This window comes from Sinocyclocheilus grahami, unplaced genomic scaffold (genome assembly GCF_001515645.1).
Source record: "Sinocyclocheilus grahami isolate Dianchi unplaced genomic scaffold, SAMN03320097.WGS_v1.1 scaffold650.1, whole genome shotgun sequence".
In the NCBI taxonomy this organism is placed as follows: Eukaryota; Metazoa; Chordata; class Actinopteri; order Cypriniformes; family Cyprinidae; genus Sinocyclocheilus; species Sinocyclocheilus grahami.
In genome coordinates this window covers 533462-558958 of record NW_015505829.1, presented here as the reverse complement: position 1 = coordinate 558958, position 25497 = coordinate 533462, and the positions used below count along the sequence as shown (strand labels likewise).

Sequence of the window (25497 nt, the reverse complement as noted above, 5' to 3'; positions counted from 1 at the left end):
ATATATATATATATATATATATATATATATATATATATATAATAGTTGTAGTAATACTAAGTTTGGCTTTGATATAATTCTAAGGTCATGAAATATGAAGTTATTACTTATTTCCTTCTTTGGGAATAGACGCAACTTGCTGTAGTACTACGTGGAATTGTCATGGAAATGACTAAGTATAGCCCGCCCTTCCAATTCCACCCCTGACAAATTCTCCATTTATAAGGCAACGATTGTAAGAAGTCAAGTAAGTAACTTCACAGGCGAGTAAGATATATCAGACTACACGCGACCTTAGAATCCAAAATCTATCACAATGTCGTGTGATTTTCTTGGAGGTCTTTTGCTTATTGTTGCTGTACTGCAAAGCGCCGTCGGACTACATCCCAGAGGTAAAGATAACATTTGGATTTTTAATGACTTCCTCAAAAGTTGTAGCAAAATAGGCGAAACAGACTGTTTTGTTGAAACCTGACACAGAACGTTGCACGTGAATTTGAGGTTGAGATTTATCATTTTTAATGAGCAATTTATTCCCCCACAGAAGTTTGCCTATTGCAAGTTGAAGAAGGACCGTGCACTGATGACATCCAGCGCTATTACTACAATACAATCACCCAACAGTGTGAAGAATTCAGCTATAGCGGTTGTAGAGGAAACGCAAACAACTTCAAATCCTTTTTGGAATGCCAGAAAACGTGCTTCAGGATACCAAGTACGTTTATTTTATACATCCACTGTGAATACATGCACATGTTCTGTAAACAATACACACAGCATCTTAAATGGACTTTTTATGAGAGTTCTGAGGGCAGTTATGGTTAAAAAAATATCATAGGCATTGTGTTCACACTTGTGAAATGCTCACTTTAACCTGTTTTCTTCTGCACACTACAGAAATCCCCCAAATCTGTCGTTTTCAAATGGAAGAGGGGCCCTGCCGTGCCCTCTTCAAGCGCTATTTCTTCAATATGACCTCCATGCAGTGTGAGGCCTTCACTTATGGTGGTTGTCAAGGCAATGACAACAACTTTCAAAACCTTCAGGAATGTATGGAATATTGCAGACCTCCTAAAAGTAAGTACATTGAGACACAGTAGCATTTCTAAAAAACGTATTTCAATTAGAAAATGGCATTCTAGGTCATAAAAAAATATTTAAAATGCAAATTTAAAAAAATATATATATACATGACATGTATTTAAAGACAATATTGGAAAGTGTTTTTTGTTGTTGTTGCCGTCTTTAGTAAAATAGCAGGAATAAAGTTTAAAATCTTGATAATCGTTTGGTGAGGAAATGTCAATAGCATTAAAAAAAATGGATGAGCGGAACATAGAGGAGAACATTAAGGGATCTGTGTACTTATTGCAACCCTAATCGTCTTCATTGGAACACATTAAGATATTTTTTTTTTATTGTCATCTTTTCAAATCATCAGCACAACGGGCTTGTTTAATGGCCATCACATCTAAATGGTTTCCAGTCTCTTGCCTTGCTTAGTTAATGGACCCTGGCTTCACCTAGAACATATCTGAGGTCCCTAGAAAATGCAAAGATGAAAAGTTAAACATTTTTGTGGTCTTTTTTATTTTTTCCAGCAATCCCTGTGATTTGCAATGATATTTTGGACAAAGGAAAGTGCTTAGCTTCCATACCAAGGTATTACTACAACTCTGCTACTAAGACTTGCGAGGAGTTCATATACACAGGATGCGGAGGAAGCAATAATAACTTCATCTCCAAACAAAGCTGTATGGATGTTTGTGGTAAAAATGGTATGTTTGATCATTTTGGGTTTGTCTGTAATTAATGAGAAAGTCACTATCAAGACAATAGAACAGCTTTATTTTCAATGTCTAACAATTCGTTTTGTTGTTCTCAGGGAGAAAAAGTTGGAGTCCCAATAAAAAGTATGTAAGAGTTTCCAAAGAATACCTAAGACGTGTAAAGGCCCAGCCACCAAGGGAGAAGTCAAATAATGGTTTATGAAGTCATTGGCACTGTACTGACAAGATCATTGCACTGATTTTACAGTATTGAAGTTAAAGGCAGCAGTTTATACACATCTCACTCTGTGTATATATGATATGGACTGTTTTTAAAAGATTTGTTTAATGAAAGTTTGTTTAATATTCTCGTGTTTTTATGCATTTGTAAAATATACTATTTTTATTGATTTGCATTATTAAATACAGTATTTTCGCAACACTGTTTAAGATAAGTGATGAAGCAATAATGTTTAATTGACAGTAATTAACAACAATTTTTAATATGCTGATGTTTTATACTCCATATATTTAATTGAATGTTTTTCTCTGTTCAGCCAGAACATGTTTAATTCAGACTGGCAGCAGATATCATCTCATGATTCAAAAAGCTAGTGACACTTAACCTGAGAAAGTCAAGAATGAAAAATTAAAATAGTCATTGTCTGCTGGGTCAAAGATAGCAGGTTATTAACCATTAAAGGGAGAAATGACATGTATTCAACATTTTTAATGTTTTAGTTTGATTTAAGTATATACATTTTCAGTAAAATCATAATGGGTCTCATTTAATGGCACTCGATATCAAAGCCAGAATACAAGAATTTATGACTCTTTCATTATTTCTCTAATGAGTTCTATTTATGTTGTTGTTTGATCCGTCAACATGCAAAATGTTACCATAAATAACACCAAACACATAATCACAGACATTATTTATTGATATTAATATCAGCTAACATAATCGCCTGTATTTTGATTCTAGCTTCCAAAATGCAGTGCCATCAAAGTTTTTTTTTTTTTACATTATTGTTGTGCAGCAGGGTATATCCTTTGTGAAAAAGCGAAGCAATATATTGCTCCGTTTACTTATTGTGCACCTTTGTTTGGAAGTCTATATATAGCGCCCCCTAGTGTATTTAATCAATCAAGTAAATAACTTGCTTGGCCAGATAAATATAAATAGTCTAGACATTAAGTGGCCTGAGGCATGTCACAAAAATTAAATTTCATATCAAGATCAATAAAGCAAAGCTGAAAATCCCATGAACAAACTTGGCATCTTAATATTCCACAAGCAAGTGCTGTAACTCAGTCAATGACTTCAGATTAAGGTTGACTAAAACAACCACAAGGTGGAGTTCTGTATTCATGCAGTATATTGCTGTTACAGGAACTCTCCGAGAAATTCCTTTGGTGTGACACTTCATAAAAGATCATTAATGCTATTTTCTTTTTAGATTGTTGAAGATACTCAGATTACTTCAAAACGCATTTCTGCAGCTCAATATTTTCAGTTGGCATGACAAGGATGGTGTGTCAATTTTTTGCCGTTACATTCTAGAAAATGTTGTTTTGCCCACCCTGAATAAGACAAATATTGATAAATATTCAGGGAAAAAAATATTTTCTACCTTATGGAGTAAAGACTCAATGTGCAACATCCTCCCTTGAGGTTAAAGGCCTTCTCTTTAAAGAGAAATTTCCTGTGATAATTGGACTATGATATGTGTGGAATACATTCTGATAAGCTGCAGCATTTCCTCCAGTAACAATTTCCAGAAATACAGGCCCTCTGTTAGCCTCACTCTGAATTCATGTCAGTTATTTAGGGAGTTAGATTACAATCTTACGTCTTTCGCAGAGTCTGCATGTCCTGTGCTGAAGTCTCTAAAGGTTAATAGTTTTATACTAAAAAGGGATTTGTTGGCTCTCAGCAGGTTGCACAGCAGCACAACTGAAGTTGCAGCTTAATAAAATCTTATTTTATGTAGGATTGCTTAGTAGCAGCAGGATACTCCCATGAAATAAATAATCAGTCAATCAGCAAAGGTGTGCTTTATGTAAATCACAAGTCTGGAACTTTCATTTCTCTGCAATGACACACTTAAATTGAAAGTGACAGTTTTTCGCAGAAACGGCAAAACCAAATAAGACATGTTTAATAATGCAGAACACCTCATAAATTACTGCTTTGTTGAAATGTCGATTTCTAGATGAGGCCCAAAAATAGTTTTTCTTTTTCTGTCAAAGTACACTGCAAAAATTTTTAAAAAACACTGAGAAATTGCTAATAATTTTACCAAGAATTACAAAGAAACAGCAAGTAACACATGGAATTAAGCATAGAATTTCAAAGTAGAAAGGCTGAAATAGTATTTTCTTGTAAAATGTACTCCAGTAATCTTTTATTTACAAAATGTACTTTTGTACTTTTTGTTTTTACAGTGTACTTGTAGAATTTGTATCCTTAGATATTTTATACCAATTAAATAAATAATCATTAAGTAATTAAACTATGATTAAATATCTGTGATGTATTTGTTATATTTTCAATCATATATAATCTAACCTATATATATATATATATATATATATAATTTTCTGTTTTTTTATTTCATCCATATTTAAATATAAACAAATACCAGATTTTCAATCCACAGAAGGGGAATAGGAACTGAAATACGACATCAGCTTGACTTGACACCACTGGTAATAACATATAATAATGCCTTTCTCTTTATCTATTATTTCCCATACATGATGAGCAGTTCATGGATTGAAAAGAAATTACTGCGGGGTTGTTAGGGTTCTTCTAACACAGCATGGCCTGTATCTCATGCGTTCAGTGCCTCAGGGAGTGAAGGTGGCATTGTGACAAATTGCAACGTACATGCCAAGTTTGCCTGAGCGTGCATTAGATGTGCTGACGAGCACTCGGCCTAATTGTCACAAATGGTTTGTTATGGAGACTACACTCCAATTTCTCATTTTTAAGGCTTCACAAAGGAATGATATCATGGGTGGAGTGTGTGACAACACATCCGAATGTATTAGAATCAGACATTATCAATTGCCACGTTATCTGTCTCTGAGAGGTTTTGGAATATGCAGCCACCTCAGTTATGTCTCTTCGGGTCACTATGAGTTTGTGCTGCAGAGAGACACTCAATCCTAATGGAATTATCATTGTTCAGAGGAGACTGTAGTTGCTTATGAAAAAGGTGTGACCTCATGACGCTGGCCTGGTTTGGTCCTCCTGTGAGTGGCATATATGGCCCTCACAGTTCCTCTGCTTTTTCTTTCAGGCATGAGCAGGCTGGTGTTCTGCTCTGATAGCTGCTGTGAGGGAAAATAAGGATGCCTTGTTTTTGTGTTTCCTGCTGAGTTTAACCTTTAACTTAGGTCAGACTGTACTTTGAAAATCATCTCTTCTGAATGTGAACGAATAAAGAGGATAACAATGTATAATGAGGGAAATTATTGTTATGATTAAAATCTCTACATGTAAAACCACAAATTGGACAGTAGATTGCTTGGAATAAACAAAAATTTTTATGTTTGCTTGAAGAGGAATATTCCAAGTAAAAGGTAAAAGCCATTTTGTGTTCGAAGAAGAAATGGAGATAATTCCAAATGTGTGGATTTGTACACCTCTCTCAAACACGAGACCATTTAATCTCATGCTTCTGAATAGGGCAGGTTTAGTCCTTCTGAGCCATAGAGATATCTTCCTTTGAAAGTTTTAATGTGTCATAAATATGCTTCTTTATGCTTATCAAATCTTTTCCTGTCTGCATGAGAATTTATACACAGAAGCACAGATGGGTGAGGAGGTGGATCAGAAGGAGAGAGAGTGTTTGGTTCATGTAAGAGTCATGGTGTCGCATTGTTTTAGCAATATGAAATAGAGCTGTGCTTTGAAGACCGCTCAGCACAAGACAAATGCACAGGTTTTTTTTTCAAACCACAGTATGCAGTTCAACTAATTCTGAGTAAACACTAATATTTGTAAAAACATATTTATGAATTCAAAATATTTTTTTTGTGAATGTATCACTAAAGGTATGTAATATTAACCCAATGTTAATAGTGGGTTAAAAGGATGTCGAAAAATCTGTCAACTTTGATTATAGCGTTGTGGACATCACAGCAGGACTGATATTTTTCCTCAAATTTGCTGCTTATTCTTTCCTTTATCATCATTTTGAATCTCGCTGCACATACAAAGTTTGACATCAATTTTCCAGTTCCTTGAACTACAGCAGAACCTTTAAACTTTCTCAGTTCACCCACTGTGAGAGATGGTATCAGACCTCATGAGCAACATGCTGGTGAGAAATAGATGGCGGTCACCCCAAAGGACCCCCCCCCCCCCTGCAAATTCAGACTTTTGAGGTATGTAAACCTAAAGCAAGCATTCAAAAGAAATGATCAAAACAATCATGAAACTGAAAACTGATAATGGATATTGTATTATGATTATGTTTTCAAATAAGCAGCCTATTTGTGAAAGATGTAATTATTGAAAAGACGTTACCTCCACCCCAAGGGAAAATGTCTTTTTTATTCACCATTCCAAAGCATATGATCTTTTTTTATTATTATTATTATTTTTTTTTAATAAAATTGTTTTTATTGAATATTGATATGGCAACACAATATGTGTGTGGAAAACAATAAGTTCGTTTTGATTAAAAATGATGTCGTTAAATAGGCTGTGAGGGGTAAAAGGTCCTTGTGTGATGGTTTATACAGGAAAGAGTGATAAGGCACAATTTGTCAGCATGTGCAAATACTTTTCATACAACAATATATTATCAGAGTAAAAAGTATAACTAAATACTTTACATTTAGCATTTCATAATATCAAGTAGCCTATTTGAAGAAAAAATTAGGCTTATCATACTGCTTTTAATAATTTGTATCTGGAAGCTTGTGTTATACTTCACATAAGAATCTCCATTGTAATTGGAGCAGTCAATGTGGGACTACTTTCTCTGTAACAAATCCATTCACTTAAGGAAAACAATTAATTGCAATACTGACATTCTGCATTTTCCTGCTCTGCAAGCTCAGGGATTTGGTGGCCTTTATGACCACATCATTTTTTAAGCATTTAGCTCCAGCAGCAATCATTGTGCTTATTGGAGAATTGCTGCAAAACTATTGATTTAATCACCTAAAAAGCAAAACCTGCATAAACAAGCCTTTTCTTAAAATACTAATTTTAATTATAATTTGATAATACCTTTTATAAAACGTATTATAAAATATCACGTTTTAATGTGTTTCAAAATTATTAATGTTATATTAACTTCCTCAAAATTATGAACCTTTTGTTATTGCACATAATGAGCTCAAGGATCAGGAAATCGCAATGTGACCGTTTAAGAAAACATTAGGGTGCAAATGATCGGGGTTAACTGCTAGACAGACGTGTGTAACCTTTGCACCGCGTGCGTCTCTCTGCTTTTTCAGCGTCTCGCGCAAGAACGCCGCGTTTTTAAAAGTTGAAACTTTTAAAAACGCGTTTCGAGAACTCTACACTTTAAAAATGATGGGTTAAAAACAACCATTTCTAGGTTATTTGGAAACCCAGCGCTGGGTAAATATTGGACAGAACATAAAACTGGGTTTTATACACTGATTAACCCATTTGCTGTTTTTTTTTTTTTTTTTACATAGTGCTGGGTCAGTCAACCTATTGAAGGTTTTTCCATTTTAAATAATAAAAATGGACTCTAAAATCGGCGTGTGTGTGTGCGTATTATATATATATTTCTCCGTGGTGTTCAGAAATGAGGAGGCAAAGTCCTCAAAGTTTTTTTTTTTTAATCAAATGTAAATTCATGTCCCAGTCACATTTTCTTGGTTAAATATACATTACTTACACTATCAAAAATAAATAAATAAATAAAAATAAATACAATTCAATATTATATGTTTATATTAACAACAATGTAATCAATATTCTATTTATTAAAGCCATGTATGAATCTCATCAAGTGTTTTTAAGCATTTTAAATGTATTAAAATAATAACTCACAGCAGTATAATTTAAACAATATATTCTTTTGCTTATGTACTAAAATATCATAAATTGATAATAGCCATAAGTAGTTTATATTTTCCACAATTAGCTCATAAACATAAGGTGCATTTTTTTACCATATGGGTACAGTTGAGACAGTACCATGGTGCAGTTGAGACACACATTCTTAATGCTCTAAAGCTGGCTAACCATTTATTGCAAATGTAATAAATTACAAAATTACAGTTGCTATTCTTTTTAATAGTTAACTTTTAACTATTTTTGAATTTTTCATATCATCAGTCATCAAATTTCACCAAGCTGATTGCTCTCTAAAAGCCCTCACATATTATGTTTTCATGCCATTTTAAGTCTTATTTTGATGTAACAAAGTGATTATTTCTAAGTGTGTGAGTTTACTTACTTTTTTAATTAGTCTTCCTATTAACGCCATTATATTGTTCATTCAGACTGATTCGCTAATGCAGAACTGCATGCACACAAGAGGCGGGATTTATCGCATGAACCAATCACAGCCAAACATAACCAGTAATTTCCAATCAAACGCGCCTCATATATATATATATATATATATATATATATATATATATATATATATATATATATATATATATATATATATAGGGTAGACTGAGTACAGTTGAGACACTTTCTGCTTTTTTCATCACTACACAAAAACTAGATGCTGAAATGAAGTGATTTTTCACATTGTTTCTTTTGCTTATGTACTAAAATATCATAAATTGATAATAGCCATAAGTAGTTTATATTTTCCACAATTAGCTCATAAACATAAGGTGCATTTTTTTACCATATGGGTACAGTTGAGACAGTACCATGGTGCAGTTGAGACACACATTCTTAATGCTCTAAAGCTGGCTAACCATTTATTGCAAATGTAATAAATTACAAAATTACAGTTGTGCATTAAAAAAAATCAGATTGATTTATTTGCTTTGTTTAATTCAGATTCAGTTAAACAAATAGGAACACATATTTAATACAGTATAAATGTAAACATAACAGTAAAAATAACAATATACATACCCGTATATTCTATCACCCAGTATAATTTAAACAATATATTTTGTGAACTTATGTTCAGCTATTCTTTTTAATAGTTAACTTTTAACTATTTTTGAATTTTTCATATCATCAGTCATCAAATTTCACCAAGCTGATTGCTCTCTAAAAGCCCTCACATATTATGTTTTCATGCCATTTTAAGTCTTATTTTGATGTAACAAAGTGATTATTTCTAAGTGTGTGAGTTTACTTACTTTTTTAATTAGTCTTCCTATTAACGCCATTATATTGTTCATTCAGACTGATTCGCTAATGCAGAACTGCATGCACACAAGAGGCGGGATTTATCGCATGAACCAATCACAGCCAAACATAACCAGTAATTTCCAATCATATCGCAACAGAGACATTGCCTCCTCTCACAAGACTTTCCCCCATTCATTCTCAATTACCCCCAGTAAAGTCATGGCACTATGGGTCTCTCTCTGTTAATAGTCAATGGGCTCAGGGGAGGGTTGGACAGTGTTACTTTAAAAAAATTGTGATTTATACACTTTTAATGTTATACTTTGTAATATGGGCATTGTTTTATTTTTGTACTACGAATTTGTTTTTCACCCCTAAATCTACCCATTACTCGAAACTTTCTGCATTTTTACATTTTTTAATCACTCTGTATAAATTATAAGCTTGTTTCCTCATGGGGACCTAAAAAATGTTCCCATAAGGTTAGAATTGAATGGTATTACTATACTTGTGGGGACATTTGGTCCCCATAACTAGGTAATACCAGTACACAAACACACAGCCTCTGAATATGCATTTTATTTTCTATGATTGAACTGTTACTGTGTACATAGCGACCAATAAAGGGTGTATCAACTGTACCCACTTTACCACCTTGTATTTTTTTTAAATTCTATGTAATCCTTTTAACATTCATGTTAGAAAACATTTCCATTAATAATAGACAGTTAAAATATCACAAATATATATTTTTTTACAGAATTTGCATAGCATGTGTGTAAATGTGACTTTTAACTTATTATCATAACACTGTACAACTAAATAGCATGTGAAGCAATAGGACACCAATCCGGATACACTGTGTCGCAATCGTACCCCACTGACATACTCACACGTTTCTCTAGATTATGAAAAGACCTTGCATGGCACAATGTCATAAAATATGTCTATTTTTAGAGCACAGATTAACGTTTGCAATGATATATGGGAAGTTTAACAATAATAAGCCATTATTTCTATTTCTATTCCATTGTGAATGGTGAAATGAAAATCTCAAACTTTTGGCGATATTTTCTGAGTGGAAAGACGCACACATTTCAAATTTCTCACGATCAAAGACAACACTAATACACATGTGTGGAGCAAAAATCACGGCTTGGGGTTCTTGTGTATGCAAGTTATTTAAGGTGTTTCAACTGTACACATGTCTCAAATGTACTCAGTCTACCCTATAACAAGAACAGTTCACATACAATATTTTCTTGTTCAATGTCAATTCAGTCGTTTACAATCATAAAATCTTAAAAAAAACATTGAGTAAAGGTTTTAGGACATGACGGGAAGTCGCGTCGTGTTTCAGTCCTGGTCGCTCATTCGTTTGGCGGGAGGTGAAAGTTCTGTGGTGGCGCCGGCGAGTCGTTCGTTCAGAGTGAAGATCCGGCGAGTGCTGCGTTTGTAGAAGGCTAGTTCCAAGCAGACGTTAGCTGGTAGGTATATTTAAACAAAAAAGGAAAGAAAAAAGGGAAAATGTGAGACTACAGACGTTTTCCTATTTACAGTAATAGTTTGATAGGAATACAATGTAATACAAACCTTAATTTCATTCGGGTAGTTTCCCGTCAGTCAAGACAGAGCACAAAATGACCGCTAACAAATGCATCCAGTTTTAACGGGTTTGGCACAATGTACCCAACGCTGGGTAGGTAGTGAGGGGGTTTATCATTGTATTGACATTAAAAATGACCCAGCAGCTGAGTTACACAAAAACTAAACAGCACCCGAGTAAAAATCCCCCAATAAAATGACCCAACATGCTGAACCCAGCATTTGGGTTAAAAATAATAACCCAGCGTTTTTTAGAGTGTAGGCCTACACTACGCTACTGTTCTGTGCAAAGGGCCACTTCGTTCTACTAATCGAGGTTTAAAACTGCCCTTTTATATTTTATGTGAGACTGTTGTCAGTAGGCAGGTTTCAACAAATCGACATTTAAAGAGCTGATGAGGTAAAAATAAAAATATTAATAAAAAACTAATACAAAATAATAATAATAATAATAATATTAATACACTCTAAAAAAATGCTGGGTTAAATATAACCCAGCGCTGGGTTAAAAAGGGACAAACCCAGCTATTGGGTTGATTTGACCCAGCTATTGGGTTGATTTAACCCAGCGGTTACTGCTGGGCATATAACCCAGCGCTGGGTTAAAAAGGGACCAGCGCTGGGTTAAAAAGGGACAAACCCAGCTATTGGGTTGATTTAACCCAGCGGTTACTGCTGGGCCAAAACAACCCAATAGCTGGGTTTGTCCATTTTTAACCCAGCATTTTTAAGAGTGTAATAATAATAATAAAGAAACTCTTCAGCGAAATTAAAAACTATATGAAACCTGTAGGCTATGATATTAATAACTGCAGTGTAGCCTACAATGTGGCTCATAGGTTAGTTTTAAACACAATGCAATGAACGCACAGTATTAAAGGTATTGGCATAGTGTAACACTGTCCTGGGTTTGGGGAAGTCTTAAAGGATGTTTCTTCCTTTTACCAGTACAAGCTATATTTGTTTCCCTTAACTAGACCTAAGTTAAAAAAAATAACCCACAAAAATAGTGTACAATGAGTTAAATAGAAGCAAAGTCGCGTTCTCCGGGAAGTAACCATAGCAACAGCGCTTTCTGTCAAGCTTCGTTCTGAAACTTCCATAGACAAAACACAAGTTCACAAGCCATTAGCACGTTATTGTGTGTATGTTTTACATCAGAAATATACCAAAACTTGAGTGCTTTGTTCAGCTAACTGGGCGCCAAATGCATGATGGTTTTACCAAGAGGAGCCTCAACAGAAAATCCCCCCGAATTATCCTCACCCTGACTATAATATTATGCTATTTTGGGGATGCTCACAATGCCGTCTGTGAAGGCAGCTCACTAGATTTTGAAACACAGCCTCAGTGTGTCTTTGAGCGAGATGGAGCCCGCTGTCAGTGATTCTAGGAGGAGCCCACACGCTCCACACGCTCGGCGAGATATGAGCGGCAGTTAGATGCACTTGGATTACCGGCTGCTGAACCGAGACAACGTCTCTGCTCATAAAAATATGTAAAACAGTGACGTTTCTGATTACACGTCTTCTTAAAGAGTGGATATTCTCCTCAGTCGGAGATAAAACACAAGATGCAGTGATAGCATCACTTATTATAGTCCCAGACGATGGAATTCAGTTTGAGAAGCCCAGTGTGAGAAAGTGAAGTAGGCGCAGGATTTACATTCTCATCCACACAACGGTAAGATTTGAATTTGATTATGATGGAATAAACACTGTGGCGCTCTGTTGCTTTGTTACCTGTGTGTTTTGCATACATGTATAGCCTAAATCTCACAGTTTATTTTTTTTATCTGGCATGGTTTGTGACTTCTGCGTATGTGTTGTGATTTACATTGATATTCAATTTCTGTTAGCTTTGTTATTAAATATAGCCTAGAATCATTTGATTAATACAAATATGGAGAGTAAAAAATAAAAGGTAAAAAAAGCTCTTAAATTTGCCAAATATAAATAGTAAGGGTCAACCTGGTAACATGCAACACTCTATTTGCCAATATAAATGAGTGCAGAAAAAAATAGATTCATCATTTCCTACTGTCAATAGCCTACATAAAGGCATGTACAGTATTTACTGAACTTAAAGTCATCTGAAAACAGGAGCTGAGCTCTTTGATTGGTTTAGCAATTATATACTAAGAGTGCACATGACAGCATGGCAGCATCTGTGTTTTATAAATCTGCTTTAAATATGAGGCATCCAGTCAGATGTTGACATATATTACCCTGGATGCCTCATAAACTGAGAGTGTTTTGCAGTTTCATGCTGGTCTACTGGTCTAGTTAACATCCCTTTGATTATGATTATGATAACCACACCATTTCATAATTTGCGAAGAACACTCACTCATTATATAAACCCTATACAGGAAGCAGTGTTTCTAGGTTTCTATCTCCTTTGGCAGGAGGATTAAATTGGAGTCGCCATATATTCCACTGATAGGATTAAGAGATGCAACTGGAAATCTGAAAGTAAAAGTAAAATTACAGATTTTAAAAAATACTTAAAAAATACTAAAAAAGTAGAAGTACACAAAAAAGCTACTCAATTACAGTAACGCGAGTAAATGTAATTCGTTACTTTCCACCTCTGATCAAAAGTGACAGTAAAGATGTTTATAATTTTACAATCGTTTTTTTTTTAATAAATACTATTTTGAATTTTCTATTCATTAGGGGATCCTGAAAATGTACTTGGGAACGATTCTTATTTAGGATAAGAATCCTAAATAAAAAAAAAATCCATACATTTTTATTTTCCACAAAAAATATTTAGCAGCACAACTGTTTTCAGAATTGATAAGAAATGTTTCTTCAGCACCAAATCAGCTAGTGAAAATTCAGCTTTGCCACATTTTAAAATATATTAAAATAGAAAAGAGTTATGTTAAATATTAATATTTCTCAATATTTCTGTTTTTCAAAAACATTAAGCCCAACTTTTGAGTTCCTTCACCACATGCAAAGACAAACGTGCGGTAGCCCCTGTGTGACAGACCAAGACTAGTATGATTCTAGGCTCTTGGTCGTATTCCCTTAAAGGAATCTGTTTCTGATTCCAAGCCTTGAGCTCTACCCCGGGCCCAGGAGTCTGGCCCTAACAGGTAAGTATTTTGGGGTATGTAGCCTAGGCCTTTGGCCGTAGGGAATAACGTCACTGACAGCCGTCTAACGTCCCAGGGGCAACTCCCATAGCAATATGGTAGAGTTGGTACTTAGTGCTCGCCATGGTTTTGGCTTGCACTCCCCTCAGCATGGTGGCGTGGGTATACCGTTCCCCATAGCGACCCCTAGAGGACGCAGTTCGAAGTTCCCATGAAAGGGAACGTCTCAGGTTACTTATGTAACCATGGTTCCCTGAGTAGGGAACGAGACACTGCGTCCTCTAGGTTTCTTACCATGCTGCGGACGCAAGCTTCAGACGAAGAAGTGAATGATGTGTAGCTCCCGGCGCCTATTTATACTATAGTCGCACCGGTAGTGACGTCATGGCTGTCGCCGGCCGATGAGTTGGTGTTTTTTCAATGTATGCTTCAGACACGGGTCACGACGAGGCGTTCCCCATAGCAACCCCTAGAGGACACAGTGTCTCGTTCCCTACTCGGGGAACCAAGGTTACATAAGTAACCTGAGACGCTTTTATGTAAGGTTGAATTGGTTTGCAATGACTGACAATCATGGCAGGTGGAGGAATGTGCTTGTTTGAGAAAAATGTACAACCACTGATCATATATCGTTTGGAATATTCATTGATGTTTAAATGAAAATGGTAGGATATTTTGTAATCAACAGACAGAAAATATATTTCGAAACTGGAGCTGAAGTCTTAAAGCTGATTAAAACTTTTGTAGGTGAAAATAACCGGCACTAGTGAATGCAAATTTTAAATTCCTTGATACATAAATTTTTTAATGTTTGGAAAACTCTGAACTGTCCCAAGACATTTCTCATTTTTTCATCTCACTAACATACTGTATTTACAACTTGTTTTAAGCTACTTTTAATTTTTGAAATGTTAGCAGCACCTTCACAGGTGTATACAAAACAGCTGGTTTCACTAAATCTACTTTCGTCAGTTTTTAAAAATTAAGACAAGCAGTGCTTGTGGGCTGATATTAGTAATAATCTCTTTTTTAATTGACAGGAGAAATTGGCATACGTGCATGGATATAACTGAAGTTTTTCAGATATAGCACATACAGAAGCCACAATTATCAACAATCCTTACCAATATTCTTAAAAGGCTCTCAGTGAGCACACTGCCAAAGTGTTTATAAAATTCCAGTACTGAGACAGAGTGTTATTTTACCCCCCCGCGGTAGGCATATTAAAATCGTACAAAGAATGTGCATGTACATTTCTGTACAGTTTATCAGAAGTTTGAATCATTTGTATAAACATTATGAGAAAATGCTTATTTTGAGTAATACTGAGTTATATTTGGTTCAGCATTAAGTCTAACATGACTATAGCAGCCTAGCAGATACCCTTATACATTGGTACCACTCCCAAGTAAAGATTTCTTTATTTTTTATCTCTTCCAAATGGTACTGAATTACTTATATTTCCACAATTCTATTTATATATTACATTATTTATTCATTCCAGCACCAGACGCTGTTCCCCACATACACAAGTATTTTAAAACTTGCGCTATTCTATGCACTATTCTATGACGTTTTGTAGTATAAATAGTGTGAGTAGTGCGTTCACACTGAAAATTCCAAAAAGAAAATGTGCACTTTAAATACCCGGATGATGTACTTAAATAACCAAAAAAAAGAACAATGTGTGGAATGTTGAACACTTCATGCACTCAACTGTCACAGCTTTAATTACGTATTGAAGGGGGAGGGGCTATCAGACTCCATTTATGAATGACAAAATAACCTTATATAATTCATACACTACATGGTTGAGTACATAGTGTATAAGTGCATAGTGTATAGTGCGTCATTTGGGACGCATCTTAAATCAAAAGTTTTCAAGTGTCATTTTCAATGCCAAGTCACAGACAGGAAGTCTTTTCATGTGGTGATCAAAACTTTTCCTGGCTTCTCGATTCTCAGTGTGGAAAAAGAGAGTAACGTGTATTTATAGTGTCTGAATAGGAATTTTAGTCTTTACATAATCTGCACAGACCATTATCAGAATATCAGAACATTGACAAACGAAAACACATTTAATCAGTTTTAAACAAAACAGGACAAAACAGTTATAAGTTTATTCTTTATGTGTGGGATTGACAAGAATGAGCTCAAAATACTTACAGTACAGATGGTTGAGCTAAAGTTTTTTTTTCACACTCTAATTTCTTAAAAGTGGGGCAATTCAGAATTCAGTCTTTTGTTTAAAGCTCTTCCTCCATTGCGTTGCTGTCAGTTGTGTTAAGACTCTCTGAAGAACAAGCTGCACATTTTCTCAGCAGGAAAAGAAAGGCACAGCTGTGCAGGCTTCATATTTAACCTCATAATTGGCTGTTGATAAAAATGAAAAAGGATTTATATAAATAAAGGTGGTGAAAATTCAGCATAACAGTACTGCATTAATTATATATAACATGATTACATAATTTTTCAATATTGCATTCAATCTATATTTTCTTCTATTAGAAATATAAATTTAAATGAAAGAGTGCATGAATAAGACTATTATGCTGATTGTTTATAACTATTATGCCCCCCCCCTCCACAAAACCACTAGAAAAAATTAAACTGGGAGAAACAATTTTCTTTTACAGTTCAAAATGCATGAAATCATATTGATAATATAGATCAAGGAAAGAATATTGTGCTTATGTTGTGGAAAGCAGATGTTAGCATTGGAGGACTAAACCCTGGTATCAACATCCGTTTTCCAGTCTCAAGAGGTCAAGTAAATGTAGATAAATGGGATTCAAAATGTGATCTGATCAAACCACCTTTAGAGGTTCTCAGAAACGTATGTGATCCCGTCATATTTGAAGTGTAAACGATAATCTGTCCTAGTCACCATCAAAGTTCCTTTTACTCATTTGTCAATCAACCAGTGCGGTAAAACAACGTTTTGAACGTGCATCTTCAAAGTAAACCTTTTGAAAGCTTGTACATACATGCACAAAATACTGCTGTATGTAGTCCCTTCAAAAAGCGACACATTTTAAATGCCTCCATCTCGCCTGACCGCTTGTGATTGCATCATGCAATACTGATGTTAATAACAGGTGTTAACAGGGCCAATGTTGTGTGACTACTGCTAAATTAGGGACGTTGTGTTTCATAGCAAGACCAGAAGAACATTAGGGTCGTTTTGGATGTACACATTTCAAATACCACATAAATGTGTCTCTGCAAACAGATAAAAATTCCCTATGATTTATCTATATTTCGCCTATGTTCAATGCAGTGACGATTCTCATGCTGGACAGCAAAGTGTTCTTTTTAGGGCCCATATGGCAACCCCCTTTTTTGGCTGCTCCATCTGTCTCATCCATTTGGGAGGAGTAAAGTTCATGTACATGTATGTGGCCAAATGACAAGATGCATTTGTTTTATCCCATCAGAGAGAGAGAAAAAAACTGACTAAGTATAAATACCCCTATGATGGAAGAATCCCAATTTGCATTGGCTGCTCTGATTAAGGGTATTATACATATAAAAGCTTTGCTTGTAAATTGATTTACATGAGCCAGCAAAGCAGTGGTATAATGAACACTCAGTTCCTAAAGATTCCTGCCAACGGTCTCTCTTTTTTCCCCATTCATATCTGTTAGACAGCCCCCTAGAAATTAGCATATGAGATAGCGTTTTGTACCTACAGTATGTGCGCTTTTACACCATGACATTTAATGAAAGTCACAAACAAGATTAGAACTGCTTTCAACTTTATTTTTTGCGGTTTTGTACATTACATAGATTTAAACCCACAGGAGGTAGAGTATGGTTTCTGGATACTGCGTGAAGCTATATGCCTTGTCTGTCTGCTCCCGGAAAGCTATTTTGTCATTCGTGCCCCATTATCTGATTTAAAAGGTAATGTTTGTTCCATTAATCAAACCATGTTCATTGCCAATTTAACTTTTTAAACACCTCTGTACAGATTTAGTGTTGTGATTACTTTGGGTTTTTGTACCTATGTGCACAATGACGGTCTTTATTCAGCCAATGTTACTCATATTCCATATTTCTATATATCTTGCAGTCAGTTTAATCACCTGGAGCAGGACAGTGTCCATGCTGTTTCCAAAGCTATTAAAGTAAACATGTTTGACCTTCTCAGTAATAAAGTTATAGCTTGTCTTTCTTTCCTCTACATGCGTTTTTTGTAAGTTTTGAAATAAAATCAGGAAAAAGTGTTAAAAATTACACAGGGTGTCACTCAAAATCCTGAGAATCCAGTTATTCCAGAATAAGTCTGGAAAACAAAAAGACATATTTTTTCCTGACAGCTGAAATGAAAGAAAATTCTAGGAAACTGAATGAAAATGACTGAATAAATACTCAGAAACGGAGAAAGAGGACATGCCAGATAAAATGCCGTCAGTCAGCCCTGCTCTTAAAACTGTGCAAATCTATGCAAAAATCTGCAGAGAAACAGAAATAGAAGCCATTGTATCAAATGGAAACCTGTTAAGGTCAGTGAAAATGTCAAAACTGTGAGATTGCGCCGCTTAGATAATCAAAGTTTAATTCTCTTTTGTTTGCATTGCAGCTCACCCAGAGTGGTCTCAGACTCAGACAGAGAAATGTTACTTAATATTTCACAGTGTGCCAGATGGGGCTACATGGGGCATAGCAATATAAATGGGTCAACTTAATTTACAGAGGGGCTCAAAATGCCTGATTACGATTATGTGAAATTTAATTTTAAATGTGAAATCAAGTCAGTAAGACATAAATGAGTGCAGGTGAACCGTTTTCTAGGTTCAGCCATGACAACAGGTTCAGAAAAATGATCTCATCTTCACAAAATGTTTCCCATCTCAGGTGCCTGAATTAAAATGTTGCAAATTCAGAATTGAGAATTAAGGACTGGCTCCATTTCAGTTCATTAGTTGGACAGGATATTGAATTTACTGAATTTACAGAAATACTTCACTTTTAAAACGTTCACTTTCTACAATGCCAACACGTTCAACAAATTCAACATGTCACCCAACAGATGCCATTCATTAGTCCAACTCAAGTTTTGTGATAAAACAGATACATATTATAATTTTTTGTTAATTAAATAAGAGCATTTCAGGACATATGGATTTGCATGCATATTATACATAAGTCTCTAATCTAAGTTGAATACTGTCAAAACAATTAACAACAATCACAACTGATTCACAACAATCACAAACGAAAAATTTGCGTCAGAGTTTTTCTCTGGTTCAATGAAAAAGCTGACTAAATTGACCAAAATATTCTTCTTCAAAGCCATTTATTTATTGCAACGTCTTTGAAATAGTTTACAGTCAATTTCACTTTCACAATAAAAGCCAATGCAATGAAATTCAAACTTAACTTTAAACATAATGACTGTTATTGTGAAAAAGTTTCTGTAACAAATAAAATTATGATGTTATTAGGTTATAGTCACTGCTTTATATTATGCAGGCTTATCGCCGTGTTAGTTGTAGTGTTTTGTTTACACTGAATGCGAGCGGTGCGGCGAGAAGCAACAATAAAGCCCATTACAATCACTGATATTGCCTACACTGGATGCAGCACAACATGACACGACAAATCCTGGACAGTAAATGGATTCCCTGTACTATTTCTGCGTAGTCCAAGCTCTTTGAAACAGCCACTTTGTCGCATCCAGTGAAGACAACTTCAAGCTGTTGTGGTCGTGTCTGTTTTAGACATTACTGTCTGTCAAGCAGGTAACGTTATTATTGCTAACATAGCGGGCTTATCGAAAAATACATTGACATAATCTGTATTAAAGAGAAAATCATCATTGTGAGACAAGGGAGGGGGAGACTCAAAATGTTTCTAAACTTAAAATGCATTTTTGCCCCTTTTGCGTTTGTTGTTTTACTACTTACACAATTATTTAAAGTATAAATCATTGTTATTTACAATTACACAGCATGGTTTTTAATCATATTTTTCGGGGGGACAACCCTCAGACCAACCCAGGATTTCTGCCTATGGTCAAACCATTAACATGACTTCCCAGTTAACAGAGAACATTCTCAGAACGTTGGCTAACATTATGGCAAGTTGCTCTCAAAGTTATGAGCAAATGTTCTTCCAGTAACTGTAATAGAATGTTTGTTCAGAGTTATCAGGTCTTTAATAATGTTCTAAAAACTTTAGGACATAAACATTATTTATACATCATTCATGGAACAGGTTTCTGAAACGATTTCATTGGATGTTTGTCTAACATTTTTTAAATGTTACTACTTGTTTCTGAACATTCAGAACATTCAAAATGATAAAATGGGATGTTTATTTGTACAGTATATAAGCAATAAAACATTTTAAAACATTCCTTTCAGAATGTTCAGAGAACATTCAGAAATAACATAACTCACTGGAAACGTTAGCAAAACATTTTTAGATTTCATATTTTTGTTAACATGAGAATTCAGGAAATAAATTGCAATTTGATTCAACCCTGAATGGATTAAAGAGCAGTTTACTCATTAAAAGGTGAATAAAGTGGCATTTTAAGTTTCACTTTCACAATCACTATAATAAAAACTTTTTTTGTGACCTTTATGGTTCTCCACTCTACAGTGAAATGTTTGCAGAAGCACATTATGGCGAAATGCATCAAAAAAAGAGCCCTATGGGGATGATGTGAGATGATTCAGAATCACACTGGAAACCCAGGTATGACTAACAGCCGTTGTTTAAACTGTGACTGCTTCTCGCTTTGCTTCTTTTTTGAGCTGTGAGATAGGAAATGTTCTTCTGAGAATGTCTGCCTCTGCAAGGAAACAGTGCCCTAAGAAACTTAAGTCTTACTTTATGTTCCCCCAGAGTTTAAATGAGTTTATGGTACCAGAGGCAAGCCCACTCCCATGTTTTCTAAGGAAGAGGAAAATGCATGAGCTCACAGTATGCCATCTCGGATAAAAATGCCTTGAAATTTATCCTGACTCTGCAAAAGTGCTCCACGCCCGCTCTTATTTTCTCCCCTTGACAGCCTGGCATTTGGGCGGCCTAGTAACAGCTCCATAGCTCTGTTCTCTGTGTCGCTGCTTTTTGCTGCTGTGAACAGAGAGGTCACAGCAATTGAGATAAAAATCAAGGGTTCTCTGAGGAAGGTCAAAAGGCATGAATTGAAGAGGAGGATGAGCCACCTTCCCATTTTGCTAGAGATAAAGTGTAGATCTCTCATCGATGGGTGCTGGCATATCACTAGTTTATCTGCTAGACACAATGTTTTCTCACTCTCAAACCTCAACAAACTATGAGTCAAGGTTATCTCTTAATTTGGTCCAGCCAGTTGACTTTAACATGATATCAGTGCACTGATGAGGTCAGGATTATGTGTTTGGGGCATATTGAGTTTGAATTGAAAAAAGCCTGGGGAAGTCCTGTTCTGTTTTATTGAATGAAAAGAATTAATAAAAAGATTAATGACTGTATTCATAATAATTAATTTATTATTATTTAAATAATTATTCCTAACGTAACATATTTGTTTTCTGTTTAAACATTTAATCATCTGATTAATGATTTTTAATTTATGATTCACTTAAATTCTTTCATTATCTGCATGATTGCCTTTGTTGTAAAGAATCAAGTTTAACATACAGTACTATCAGGTATTTTTAATAGATATACTGTTCAAAAGTTTGGGGTTGATAAAATTGTACAATGTTTTTGAAAGAAGTGTCTTATGCTCACTAATGGCGCTTTTTCACTGCGTGGTACGACTAGGCTCGGCAGGGCTCAGTACGGCACGGCACGGTTTGCGTTTCCACTGCAGTTCAGTACCGCTTTAGAGAGGGCGGGATTATTCACATGTCATTATAGTTGCGCTGCCTCTACTACCACGACTCCTAAAAAAATCTTTTTAATTCCGCGTCGTCCCATCAAGCTCTCGCTGGATCCGCTCATCTGCTATCAACGAGAGTTGCTCCACAGCAGACAACAAAACGTTTTGGTTGTTAAAAAAAGGTGCACTCATTCAAAACAGTTGCGTTCAATCCTTCGCTGGCTGTGCTGATTTAAATCTAGCGGTTCTTTTGTGTTTGTGTCGCAAGTTCAGTGACGCAGGTAGTGACGATTCTCTCCGGCCAATCCGTGATCAGCAGAGTTTACACATCATGTTTTGGTAATGGTACGGTTCACTTGGAACCCCAACCAAGGTGGTACTAAAAAAAGTACCAGGTACCAGGTACCAGGTACCAGGTACTGTACCCAGTGGAAAACCCCCAAAAAGTGAACCGTACCGAGCCGTACCGTGCAGTACCATGCAGTGGAAAAGCGCCATAAGACTGTATTTGTTTGATGAATAACACAGTAAAAACTTAAATATTGTGAAATATTATTAAATTTTTAAATAACAGTTTTCTGATTCAATAGATTTTAAAATGCAATTTATTCCTGTGATGCAAAGCTGAATTTTCAGCACCATTACTCCAGTCTTTAGTGCAGGGGCGGATTTAGTGAATTGGGGGCCCCAGGCAAAATATAGGAATGGGGCCCTATACATTTGCACACATTTTCCTAGATCAACCTTGAGGTTCCTTTTTTGTTGTGATGCTTGCTGCTGCACAATGGTGCCCCATAGTTGTGTCCAGTGTTTCTACATTTTTCATGTACATGTTATAATGGCTTTCTTTCATGTTGTAGACCACAAAATAGCAACTGATTTACAGTTGAGATACAGGTTTTCACAAAAATAAAATAAATTATAAAATGATAAACCTCACAATTGAGCGTTTAAACCAGGGATGAGCCAGAAGTATAAATTATTATATTAATTTAAAACGGGGTTATGTGGGTGGATTTTCGCATTGATCTGAACAAAAAACTACAGACTGGATAATTGAAAATGAACATTCATTCTCTGCCAGTAGGAGGCGCTTTTGGAACGTCGGAAATATAGAATGAGAAAAGAGTGAAAAAATATAGCCTATATTGACGAGGAAAGTCCACTGATGAGTTACCAGCGTAAGCCTGTGTGCAATGGCTGTTTAATTCTAAACTTTAAAATACAGTTATTCTTAGTTGGTTTAACTACAAATTTAAATAAAACTGAAAAAATAATGAAAAGGCAATTATAAATTTCCACACCTAAAATACATATATCAAGAGCATGCTCACAGATGAGAACAAAACAGCGTTGGATGAAGTGGATTAAAACCCTGCACGGGTCTCAAATATAGGCCCTAGCCCGTCTTTTTTCCCCTTTTCCCCCCACAAAAGCTTATACTACTGTTTCAGCTATTACAATAGTTCAGTTTTGTATGTAATGGACAAGTGATTATATTTTGTTTAGTTTTTTATAAAGTACATTTAGAAAAATGTTTGGAGTATTTTTGTTCGTTAAATGTACGTTTTTTTTTTGTTTTTTTTTTAAGTAACGGCCAGCGGCAGACAATGAATTGATCATAGCCTACAGCTTATGTTTGATCAATTTAGCCTTCTCAAATCATCAGGACTTGCCTGAAATAAAATCTATATATAAAACAGTTCAAGCATATCATAATGTTAGTTTAATGTGTAACCTAAATGTGCGCTGTTAGACGCATATCCAATCGTTTGTGAGGAGAGTGGAAGCTGAAGCGCTCTGCAGCACATGGAGGCGCCAGCGCGATCACTTGCATTTTTTCTAACAGTGGAAACAACTTAAAATAGCCTACGAAGTCATTTTTGCTCATAAAGGTAAGAGTAATACATAATTCTAAACTGTAAAGGGTCTAGTTTTGTGTGCACTCACAATATCAACAAAACATTGTGCTTTTATAAAATAAAGAAAACAAATGCTTTCTGCCGTCTCGGGCTTGAACAGGAGCGCTTCACAATGATGAACCTAAACTCAGACATGATAAAAAAAATATATAGAAAGCTTTAAATAACTACTTTAAAACGAAATCATTCAAATCGAAAATAGACTCTTAATAAAATAAACTCTTTCATTATGTAATCCCTGCATTTCTCTCTAAAGGCACATTCAATTAGGAGATTGCAAGTCATTTTTTTCATCACCATAATTGATGGAAGGCCCGATTATAATTTGCGATTTGTAAAATAGCCAACAAATTAATTGTTGTAGGCTAACCCGATCTCATGAAAGTGCGTATAGCACGATTTCTGCTTTTATTTGGCGTCTATTCTATTTCTATTTATGTGAAAAAAAATTTTTTATAACATAACATACATTTCATAATAACATTTTTGATCAATTTAATACTTCCTTGCTGAATAAAAGTATTAATTGCTTTGAGAAAAAAAGCATTAACTTCACCACTGTTTTGAGGTCACATTATTCAAGTCAGTAGAATCTCTAACTAAAATGGATCCAACTTTAGTTGATTAGACAATATTAAATAAATGTGTAGCAGCGCAACCTGATATCAGGAATACGAATTGGTGCTGTTGTTCCGAATGTTATTCTAGCTGATGGGAAACAGTCATTTTATAGACTAATTTTGTGCTCCACCATTGAAAATACATAGTATAAGTGCATAATGTAAGTGCATAGTTTATAGTATGTCATTTGGGACATAGTTCATTTAGAGAGCTTATAGAGAACTCATTTATAGATTTAAATGAATATAGTATCTCTCATTGTTCTTGATTCTATAAACTGTTAGATTCCCACAGGCAGACATTTAATGTGAAAAACTAAAGAGAGGGTTTTATAACTTAATCCTGTATTACATTCTTTACAACCTTTACTGTGGAAAATAATCAGGGCAGGCGCTACCTATAGGCAGAGCAGGCAGTTGCCTAGGGCCTCAGGCTTTGAGGTGGGGCCTCCATAACCATAACATCCCCTATACTCTAGTCCACTAGTCAAGACTGGCAGCTAAATACTCATTGTTCATTGGATATAGTTTAATTATCACTCACCTGCAATTAAACCAAATAATGTTGCCTTTTCAAAGCGGGTAAGTTGTCATCATCTATTTTGGAGAGATTGCAATGTATTCTAAATATAAACTTGTTCTGTTGATCAGCGTTATTTCTGTGCAGATGATTCACCGGTTTATTACAAGTTTAAAAGAGCGCGAGCGCTGTTGACACACCCAGACGCGATACTTTGAATTTGCACGCATGACATCTTGTCTGGAGCTGACTAGCAAAATAGCTACAAAAGTAAAAGCAAAGAAGTTTGCATTCAAAGTCAAAAAACAAACACACTAGAAAATTTTTTCATGGTTAAAAAAAAGCACCTCAGATGTGTGTTGTCACGGGCTGCTACTGTGAGGAGCACGGAGCGAGGAACGAGGAGACGCAGAGTCCAATTCAAACATACAGTCTTTAATAATTTCCAAGGAAACAGGAAAACACAGGTAGCAAAAGTAGACATGAACAATTCCAGACAAGGGAGAACAGAACGGGCTAGAACTCAAATAGGGCAGATAACGAGGGGCAGACAGCTGAGGAGGGTAACTAATAATGATCAGAATAGGATCAGGGAGCTCCAGGAGCCATGGCGGAGCAGGCAGTTCAGGTTGCCATGGTGGAGCAGGGGACACAGGAGGCCATGGCGGAGCAGGGGACTCAGGAGGCCATGGCGGATCAGGCAGTCCAGGAGACCATGGCGGATCAGGGGACTCAGGAGGCCAAGGCGGATCCTCCGTGACCTTAGCCGGCTCGGCCACCACGGCCACATGGAAAATTAGGAATTC

General features: G+C 35.5%; 2 protein-coding genes across 2 annotated transcripts in view; both read left to right on the top strand.

Moving 5' to 3' along the window:
• The first annotated feature begins 214 nt into the window (after positions 1 to 214).
• LOC107558578 (tissue factor pathway inhibitor 2-like) lies at positions 215 to 2124 on the top strand. Its single transcript, XM_016242239.1, has 5 exons — positions 215 to 392; positions 545 to 715; positions 898 to 1077; positions 1602 to 1778; positions 1886 to 2124. The coding sequence occupies exons 1-5, from the start codon at positions 317 to 319 to the stop codon at positions 1990 to 1992; spliced, it is 711 nt and encodes a 236-aa protein (XP_016097725.1). The 5' UTR covers positions 215 to 316; the 3' UTR covers positions 1993 to 2124.
• Positions 2125 to 12107: 9983 nt separating this feature from the next.
• The window catches only part of calcr (calcitonin receptor), a 61720-nt gene continuing 48330 nt past the window's right edge, over positions 12108 to 25497 (top strand). Inside the window, exon 1 of the mRNA XM_016242246.1 lies at positions 12108 to 12384. The gene's annotated coding sequence lies outside the window, so the exon portion shown is untranslated. The remainder of the gene's footprint in view (positions 12385 to 25497) is intronic.